General features: G+C 34.6%; 2 protein-coding genes across 4 annotated transcripts; both read left to right on the top strand.

The window, feature by feature from the left end:
- The first annotated feature begins 1,537 nt into the window (after positions 1-1,537).
- LOC120119101 lies at positions 1,538-3,097 on the top strand. 3 transcript variants are annotated; one of them, XM_039138995.1, is made up of 3 exons: positions 1,542-1,578; positions 1,610-1,729; positions 2,114-3,097. In XM_039138995.1, exons 2-3 carry the CDS (start codon positions 1,616-1,618, stop codon positions 2,873-2,875), a joined length of 876 nt encoding a protein of 291 aa, XP_038994926.1. In that variant the 5' UTR covers positions 1,542-1,578; positions 1,610-1,615; the 3' UTR covers positions 2,876-3,097. The 3 variants fall into 3 exon arrangements, with proteins under 3 accessions (XP_038994918.1, XP_038994926.1, XP_038994933.1); XM_039138987.1 differs by having other exon boundaries at positions 1,538-1,729; positions 2,114-3,096; XM_039139002.1 differs by lacking the exon at positions 1,542-1,578 and having other exon boundaries at positions 1,615-1,729; positions 1,974-3,091.
- Positions 3,098-3,785: 688 nt separating this feature from the next.
- On the top strand, positions 3,786-9,032 carry LOC120118881. Its single transcript, XM_039138811.1, has 3 exons — positions 3,786-3,908; positions 8,696-8,794; positions 8,921-9,032. Exons 1-3 carry the CDS (start codon positions 3,837-3,839, stop codon positions 8,990-8,992), a joined length of 243 nt encoding a protein of 80 aa, XP_038994742.1. The 5' UTR covers positions 3,786-3,836; the 3' UTR covers positions 8,993-9,032.
- Positions 9,033-10,479: the final 1,447 nt, after the last annotated feature.

Raw genomic sequence — 10,479 nt, 5'->3', positions numbered from 1 at the left:
AATTCATTTACTATCAAGGTTGTTTGGTCTGTACAATAATACCACATTTAAATTAATAATGTAAAATGGATGTGATATAAGCTCAAGTTTGAGTATACAAGTGTCTCAGAGACTCATATCTTTAATGGATGTGTCTTTTCTTATTATTGAACACTTAGTTGTAGGTTACACAAATTACTCTTTATGAATCACATAATAAGAAAATTAGAGGGATTGATTTTCTCATTAAAAAATTCATCAATTTTATGAGCCATTCAAATACCCAGCTAGATTGAGAACACTAAACTTTGACTTTATATCATAACGAGCAATATGTGTTTACTTTCTATACTTTCACAAAATAGTTACTCTTAAAGTAAAGACATACTTACTTTTAGAGCTTACTTCACCATTATCATTTATCTATTTTGTATCACAATATCCTTCAAAGACTACAAGATAACCAACAAATTATAATTTTCAATCAGTTATACTTTTAAGATACTTAAGTAAGTGTGTTAGTACATTGCAATGTTCACTACTAGGGTTATGAATAGATCTATTTAGTCTACTCACTCTATAGGTAATATCAGTCCAAGTATAATTCATTAAAATAGTAAAAAATATACAAACGTCCTTCGAATATAGGATGTTGTTTTGTTGAGTATCCAGACTATTAAAAATTATAAAATGATCTTTCGACTATAGAGTGTTGCTTTTGTTGAGTATCTCGACTATTAAAAGTTACAAAATGGTCACACAACTATTTATATAGTCCAAACTCATTTTTTTCTATTAAAAAATTTGATGGTTGTCTGAGTGAAACATTAACATGTTGATTGAGATATGATAATCATTTGAGATTATGGGATCAAATTTTATCATATCTCACTCATCATGTTAACATTCAACTCAGATTGTTGTCTTTTTTTAACAAAAAAAGACGCGTTTGGAATATATGAACAATGGGATAACCATTTTATAACTTTTTATAATCATTGACTCAACAAAACAACACCATATAGTCAAATGATATTTTTTTTAACTTTTAATAGTCGGAGATTCGACAAAGACTCAAAAAAATATCCTATATTTGAGAAACATCTGTATACTTTACCCTTAAAAATATTAGGGTCCATTTTGTTCAAGAAAATATGTGCTATTTTTATTTTCTTAGAAAATATAAAATATTGAAGAAAATATGTTTGGTGATAAAATTAAAAAATAATTTCTAGAAAATAAAAATAAGTGAAAATATGAAAACATAAAAAAGATGTTTTCAATATTTTAATTAAAATTGTTTTGAAAATTTGAAAAATAGAAAAAATACGAAATCTAGATTTTTAACTTAACTTATTCAAGTCATTCTAACAATAAAAATTTGATTTAATGATATCTAAAACTCTCAAACTTTTAAATTTTTACAACTCGAGTTATATTTTAAGTTATTCGAATTATATTTTACAATTCGATTTAAACTTTAAATTTTTTTGAATCGAGTCGAATTTTTATAGATCCTACCACAACACAGATTTGCCCATTCCCCAATCATATATTTTACTTTTCTTTGCTCATTATTCAAAATTCGTTGTTTTGACAATTTAATCTGCCTTGGGTGTTCAATTTCCACAAAGATATGACTTCGCTTTCATTTTCTTATTCGAATCCAAGTTTTTTTGTTTCCATTGGCAGTAAGCCTACACAACTTGTGTGGTGTTCCTTTGTAGCTTTGGAATTTTGGACTTATAAGGTGAGTCTTCTTCTGGAGTAAAGCTTTTTCCATAGATTCCTTGTGGCTTGTGTTTTAGGCAAATTTATACATTGCCTCCCCTTCATTCTTCACCACAAGGAATCTTAGCTTCTGAATTGCGGTAAAAGTGAAGCTTATCCATGGGTTCTTTCATTTCATCGTTGTTTACTTTAGAGAAACGGGATTTTTGATTTGAAGGTCCTTTTCTTTCACATTTGGTACTGAATTTCAAGCAAAACCCAAGATTTTATATACCCGGGAGATGTGAATTTCAAGCGAAAGATGACATCTTTCAGTGGGTTAGGGATTGGTTTAAGCTTGGTTTTTGGTTGTCTTTTATTAGCTCTTGTTGCTGAGCTTTACTATTTGCTTTGGTGGAAGAAGAGATTAATTGGAAGTAGCTCACAAGTTGAAGAAAATTACACCAAATATGAAAAGGAGCTGGTTCATTTCTTCTGCTGGAAGAAATCTGATTCTTTGCATGCATCCACCAATATCAACAACAACAACAACATTCGAGATTTAGTCAAAGACCAAGCCATCAATGGCGTTGTTGAGTCAAATTTGGAACTCGGTTCAAGCAAGGATTTTGTGCTAAAGGGCTATGGCGAAGAGGGTATTGAATCAGAGCTCATGAGACTTCACAATCTGGCCGGTCCACCCAGATTCCTCTTCACAATCCAAGAGGAAACAAAGGAAGATCTTGACTCAGAAGATGGTCAGTCAAGAACAAGGAGCTTGAGTGATCGTATTTTGACTATGTACACTCCAATGGCTTCTCCTCCACCTATGAACCCTTTAGATTCTTATCACCGCCAAGGATTCAACCCTCTCTTCGAATCATCAACAGACGCCGAGCTAAACAAGACTAGATCTCCGCCTCCTCCAAAGCTCAAGTTCTTAAGAGATGCAGAAGAGAAACTTTTGAGAAGATTGATGGTTGAAGCTGAGAAAAAGGTGCATGAAAATGGAGGTCCTCTTCAAGGTGAGAATATACAAGGGTCTTTCTTGAAATTCATTGTTGATAAGAACTTGGAACCTGTCCAATGTTTGCCGCAGTACCCTTCGAGTCCTTCTCAGATACTGCCGTTTCCTTCTTCTACGACAACATTCAGAACACTGGACAAGACAGACACTATGCGTTAGATTCCTGAATCTTGTCTTGTTTTCTGCTAGCAGAGTTTCTTTCTTTTTTTCCCCTTTAATTTATTCTTTTCATCTACCATTGTAGTATTAGTTTAAAACGTTTTCAGAAAGGGCAAAAATGGTAGATAATCATGGTCCATGAACAATCCTGAACATCTTGTTATGCAAAGTAAGAAACGGAGGAGACAATCTGGTTTTTCCCCATCCTCCACTCCATGTCCCTTTTAGCCTCACTTTGAACTAGCATTCCTTCACGTGTATACAATTCATCATTTGGGTTTTTTACTTTTATATTTATAAAGGTAATTACGGTGGTAAGACATGTTTTGAAGTGGTAATAATGTGGGAAATTGTTTACAGCTGACCCCCTTTGTTCGGATTCAAAACAGTTGAAAGTTTCCTCCTTTTCGTAGAAAAATTAGCCTGTTTTTGTCAGCAACAGAGTGGTAGAAAAAATAGTATTTGTTTTAGAAAAATCAATGGCTTTGTTTGTTTTGTGTTTAGAAAGGAGGCATTTAATAGACATTAAAAATGGTGGAACAATTCCAAAAAAAAAAAGTGATAGGCTGAGAGAGTTGTGAGGTTTTACCTAAACAACAAGAAACGTCATTGTCATCACGCGATTCCGCCCAAAGTTTGCCTTCACTTTCACAATTTCATTATATTTTCCATCTTAAATATGTCCTCAAGGTGTGTGCGGTATCACTTATAAAGAATTATAAATAAATATTATTTTATAATTATCTTAAATTATATATATATATATATGCGCTAAAAGTGATGTGGATTGTTACTAATTAGACCTGGCAAACTTGATATGTTTAACGATTGTATGTTTTAGCAGTGTTATAGCTTCTTTTGCCACTTCCCTTTTAACCAGTTTTTACATGACGTAGAATTGAATTAGAGAGTGTAACTTCGTATTTCTTTTGTTCTCTTAATGTAGCCTACATCATAAAGGATGGGCCGCAAAGCCAATGCGCTTTATATAAATCCAAAGAAATTCGGCTCTCTTGCAAAACCTTGCATGAAAGTGTTGAGTGTAGCTGATGTGTATGAGCAGTTATAATACTGATGTGTGTAAGCAGTTGTAGTTGGTTACTAAGGTTGTTAGTTGTTATAGCTGAGTGGTTAGACAGTTATGGTTGATTGCTTGTTATATAATGATGTATGAGCTATGAACAAAGTGTGCAAGCAATAATATTTCTCGATAGTTTTATTTACTGATTACTTAACATGGTATCTATCGCCATAAGTCCTAGAGGGTTTGCTTATGTTGCAAGAATAATTGCTAAGGTTGTTAGATTCAAGTTCCATGGCTGCTAGTGATACTCTTTCCCTTTCGAGTCAAATCAGGATGTTTACAAATAAGAAGATTAATGTTGTGCTTGATGAAGCAAATTTCTTGCTTTGGAAACATCAAGTGCTTCTTACAGTGAGGAGTCACCGGCTTGAACGACCACTCACTGGTGCGATGAAACCTCCACCGGAGTGTCTAACAACTGAGGATGGGACAGTAGTTCCAAATGAAGGTTATGAAGACTTTATAGCTCAGGATAGTGCGTTAGCATCATGGTTGTTGTCGACTATAAGCCAGCATTTACTCTCTCAGTTTGTTGGAGCAGAGACTATATCTGCAGTTTGGAATACGGTACTACAAATCTTTGCCACGAGATCATCTACAACCGTTATGAATCTTCACTATAAACTACAGTCTCTCAAGAAAGGTGAAGATAACATGCATGTGTACCTGTCTCGGGTTAAAGAAACATGTGATGCCTTAGCATCATGTGGTAGTGATGTTCCCACAATTTGTCATATTGCAAGCATATTAAAAGGATTGCCTCGAGAGTACCAACCCTTCATGGCAGTTATAACTACCAGTGGTGATTCTATTTATTTAGAAAAGGTAAGCACAATCTTGATTGATGCTGAGACTCAGTTGGCTGGGTTTGCTACTCAAGAAGAATTAGTGCTGGCAAGTGCTCATATTGCTCGAGGATCGGATACTGTTAAAACTAGTTCTAACTCATATAATCATCGATCACGTCAGTCCTCGTATTCTTGAGGAATGACTGGTGGGCAAGGTGGTCGAGGTCGTGGTCGATCGCGTGTGCAATGTCAACTGTATGAGAAACCTGGGCATCTTGTTGACAGGTGTTGGCATCGCTTTGATGAAGATTTTCATATTGTATCCACTAATGTTGGTCGTTATCAGTATACAGGAGATACAACCAATACTTACAATGTTTCCTATGACAAAGCTAGTTGTACTGGTTGCGATTATTGCTTGAATGGGACTCGAAGCCAGCTGACTACAGAGAGTTCTTCTCAATGGGTGGTGGATTCTAGAGCCACTCATCATGTGACACCCAACTCTGGTAACATTACTCATAGGCCAGAGCATGGTGGTCCAAGTAAGCTAATTGTTGGTAATGGTGTGTCTCTACGTGTTAATATGATTGGTGATGGAACTTTAATGACACCATCTAGGTCTTTACTATTAAATAACTTACCGCATGTGCCTAGCATAACATAGCACCTTATCTCGGTGTCCAAGTTTGCTAAGGACAATGGTGTGTTCTTTGAGTTTTATGATCAAGGGTGTTGTGTTCGTGATGTTACCATAAAAGAAGTGTTGATGTGTGGTCGTGTTAAAGGAGGGTTGCATGTCTTCTCAGGAGAACGTTGGTTTGGTGTTTGTGGTAATGCTTCAACTAATTCAGTTATTGCAGTCGATGAGTTTACACTTTGGCATCGAAGATTGGGTCATGCTACCTATAGTACTATTGCAAATGTTTGTAAAACAATTGATGTAAAGGTTTCTAAAGCAATGAATAAATTTTGTGAAGCTTGTTGTGTTGGCAAAAGTCATAAGTTGTCTTTTCCTAATTATTCTACAATGTACAGTTCACCTTTCCAACTTGTGTTTACTGACATCTAGGGATCATCGAATGTGGTGTCTAATGGATATCGATATTACTTATCCTTTGTTGATGCATACTCTAGACACTCGTGGGTGTATTTTTGAATGATCAATCACAAGTTGTAAGTGTCTTCAAGTTGTTTCAGCAAATGGTGTTGACTAAATTTGGTGTTGCCATCAAAGCTGTGCAGAGTGACTGGGGTGGTGAGTATCGGAGTCTCTCATATATTTTAGCTAAGGATGGTATATCTCACCGAGTTGCTTGTCCACATACGTATGAGCATAATGGAGTGGTTGAGAGGAAACACAGGCACATTGTGGAGCTTGCATTGGTTCTCTTAGCTCAAGCTGCTATGTCTTTACAATATTGGTATTATGTTGTTGTTACTGTAGTTTATCTCATTAACCGTCTTCCAACAAATGTACTGGATGGGGTATCTCCACTATAGAAGCTATGGGGAAAGAAAGTTGATTATAAGTTCATGAGGGTGTTTGGCTGTAAATGTTTCCCACATCTACGAGTTTTTCAAAGACATAAGTTAAAGTTTAGGTCTCAGCCATTAACGTTCTTAGGATACAACCCACAACATAAAGGCTATATGTGTTTAGCCACTGATGGGAGAGTTTACATATCTCGGCATGTTGTGTTTGATGAGTCATTTTTCCGTTTGTAGGTGGTACAACGTCTCGCATAACATCTAATGCTTTTGCTTCAAAGTCTGGTGCTATTGAGATTGTTGTCGATGTTGGGAAGTTGCATGCTACAAATAACATTGTGACATGTGACAATGTATCCGAAGTAGCAGGAGTTGAGTCCCTCAATGCAGGTGAATGCTCGAGCTCGTCTTTGGATGTGGTAAGTAATACTACTGTTAATAGTGATGTTGTTGTGGAAAATTGTAAGGCATAAATGAACACAAGTGATCCCAATGGACAAAATAATGAAGAGCTCGGTGGACAAGTTAATGGAGACTCTAGTGGACAAAATGATTTGGAGCCTAGTGAACAAGGTGATGTGGTGCCCGTGATGAATCTTCATCCTATGCTTACCAAAAACAAGTGTGGGATCTTCAAACCTAAAGTGTATTCGGTTTCCTATGCTACTATGGGACCTGTTAATGTGCATGAAGCTCTTTAGTCACCACATTGGAGAAATGTTGTATAAGTTAAACTTGAAGCCCTGCAAAAGAATGATACCTAGTCTCTCGTGCCTTTGCTTGAAGAACGATCAGTAGTATGATGTAAGTGGTTGTTTAAGCTAAAGAAAAACCCTGGTGGGTCTATCAAGCGATATAAGACTCATCTTGTAGCCAAAGGGTATTCCTAGATTCCAGGTCACGACTTTACTGAGACAATCAGTACAGTAGTTAAATTTACCACGGTGAATGTGGTTTTGACTTTAGCGGTGACAAAGTGTTGGCAGCTACCTCAGATTGATGTAAACAATGTTTTTTTACATGGAGACTTGAGAGAAGATGTATATATGCAACAACCACCTGGATTTGAACAAGGGGCTCCTGATGGTACCTTGTTAGTGTGCAAGCTTCAAAAAACTTTGTATGGCTTAAGACAACACCTCGGAGTTGGCATAACAAGTTAAAGCAATGCTTACTTAATATTGGGTTTAAAGAATCCAATGTAGATACTTCCTTGTTTGTTAGATGTGTTCAGAATAGTTAAGCGTACATGATAGTTTATGTGGATGATATAATAATTACAAGCGAGTCAGACATGCAGGTTGAAGAAATTGTGAAGTTGTTGGGAGCAGAGTTTGCATTGAAAGACCTTAGAGAGCTTAGTTTCTTTCTTGGTATCGAAATTCTTCGAGCTGGTGAAACATTGATCCTCAGTCAGCAAAAATTTATCATGGAGCTGCTGATGAAGACTAAGATGAACAATGTAGGAACTGCTTCTACACCTATGCTGGTTACATCGAAGCTTACACAAGATGATGATGGAGACTTGTTGGCTGATTCATATGACTATCACAGTATAGTAGGAGCGCTTCTGTGCGTCTGTCACACTCGTCCTGATATTTCATTCAGTGTTAACAAGGTGGCATAATATATGCATGCACCTAGACGAGATCATTTGGTGGAAATCAAACGCATTTTGAGATATTTGGTTGGCACGCTTAATCATGGCCTGGTTATAACACCGTCTGTGGTAGGACTGTATGTTGTGGCCTTTGCTGATGCTAATTGGGCTGGAAATAAAAAGATTGGAAGTCTATCACAGGCAACTGTGTTTTTGTTAGAGAAAATTTGGTCATGTCAAGCTCTAAGAAATAGAAGTTTGTTTCTAGGTCTACTATGGAGGCTGAGTATAGAAGTGTAGCTGATGTCACTGTTGAAACAACATGGATAAGTGCCTTACTTTCATATATGGGAATTGTTCAATCTAAAACACCGGTAGTATGGTGTGATAATAATAGTGCAATGGCTATTACTGCAAATCCGATTTATCATGCTAAGACAAAGCATGTTGAACTTGATGTTCATTTCATTAGGGATAAAGTTGTTGTTCAACAGGTCTTGGTCAACTATGTTCCTGCCAGTCACCAAGTTGCAGATGGCCTGACCAAGCCATTGTCTACAGCGTTGTTTGAAATGTTTAGAGAAAAGGTCCATGTTCAATCATTTATTGGGGGAGAAGGTAAAAGTAGGGAGAATATTGAGTGTAGCTGATGTGTAAAGCTGCTGATGTGTATGAGCAATTATAATATCGATGTGTATAAGCAGTTGTAGTCGGTTACTAAGGTTATTAGTTGTTATAGCTGAGTGGTTAGGCATTTATGGTTGATTTCTTGTTATATAATGATGTATGAGCTATGAACAAAGTGTGCAAACAATAATATTTCTCGATACTCATATTTACTGATTACTTAACAAAAAGAAATTGTATCATTCCTAAATTGCTTGGCACTTAACAAGGTGAATGAAGAAAAATGTATTAGGCATAAGGATCTTTTGAATGCATGTATGGATGCTCAGGTTTGTAACTCTGGTTTCACTTTTATAACTATGAAATTCATGGTTGCCTCTGGAATGCTTATTCTTTGTCTCTAAAATATAATATGCAATGACTTACATAAACCTTTATGTTTACTTTTCTTATAGTCTAGCACGAATAGGAAGCCCTGGGGCAGCATCAATTACCACCTGCAGAGGCTTAATAGGGGAAGGAAGTGATGTGGATTTCCTTTGAAGATGAATGTTGAATTTATGCATCCCTCTTAATCAGAGATTGTGAATCTGGCTGTAGTTAGAGGACATTCATCTACCTGGTGGAAATTTAGGTGAACATTGTGTTGATAAATTTTCTAGTTGAGTTGATTCCTGTTAATATAAGGAGTACCAATAATTTGAATTATCCACAAGACATGATGGATATTAGAAAAAAAAAAGGATAAACTATTTAGTATTTAAACTATCAGTTTTTGTCTGTTTTAGTACTTAAACTTTCAAAAACAAATTCAAAATCATACATAACGTTTAGTTTTTGTTTTATTTAGTGCCCGCTGTTAAAAACTTAACGTGTTTATTACCTAAACTATTAGTTTTAATCCGTTTTAATACCTAAACTTTCACTCTTTTTCAAAACTTGACATAAATTTTTTATGGGTACTAAAATGAAATAAAAACTGAACTTTAAGTATGATTTGGAAAAAATTTAAAAGTTTAGGCAATAAAACAGATCAAAACTGATAATTTAGATACTAAATGCTTAGATTATCCTATAAAAAAATATTCTCATTAATTTTTTCACGTGTCAAATATTGTGACATGTTTGTGTTGATGAAGAATATGTTCCTAATTTATAGTCTTTAACTTTAATTATATTCATTGTTTTAATATTTTTATCAAGGGTAAACTACTCAGTTGACTACTTAACTTAGTCTTTTTACTTTTGTCATTGATCTTTCAATTTTGTCAATCACGCCACATAACTATTTATTTTTTTCAATCAGGCCATTAGCCATCATATGTAGATATGTCATGTCAGTATTTCAATTCATATGGTATTGTCTAGTCATCATGAGGCATTGAATCGTTGATCGTCAGTTAATTAATGTTTTTCATCTAACTAGGTGGTATTTTATCTTAAAATAGAACGTTGAGGATAAAGTATTTAAAAAAGTACCAAAATAACTACATTGTCAAATATTATGTACTAATTTTACTATCATACCTTTGTATTTTAGGTAATTTAATTTGAGGTAATGTTCGTTCACAAAAATCGTTTTAGTTTTATATTTTTTTAAGATTATTGGATGAGTCAAAATTGACGTTGAGATTAATAGTAATAAATAAGAAAACATTCATTAGAAAAATAATAAAATAATTTCAATCGTCTAATTTTACTCAATCATCGATCTTAAAATGATATAAATTAAAATTTCACACTTGTTGTAATGGATCCCTACCCATTTAATTAGTATCAATTTATTTATATTTTTAACAAATTAAATTATTAATTCTATTATATTAAATATTATTTTATATAAAATGATTTGAAATTAAATATAATTTATCACAAATCTCAAATTAATTTCGTTTAAAATTTAAGTCACATATGGATATTCAAGCAGCACCCCACAGTTCCACGCACATTTTCAGTGTTTGGACATTATTTTAGTTTATTTTTTTTCTTAAGATTAGATTTGATATCACCATAA

This window comes from Hibiscus syriacus, unplaced genomic scaffold, assembly GCF_006381635.1.
Source record: "Hibiscus syriacus cultivar Baekdansim isolate YM2019G1 unplaced genomic scaffold, ASM638163v2 tig00000991_pilon, whole genome shotgun sequence".
NCBI classification, from domain to species: domain Eukaryota; kingdom Viridiplantae; phylum Streptophyta; class Magnoliopsida; order Malvales; family Malvaceae; genus Hibiscus; species Hibiscus syriacus.
This window is presented reverse-complemented; position numbering and strand designations above follow the sequence as displayed.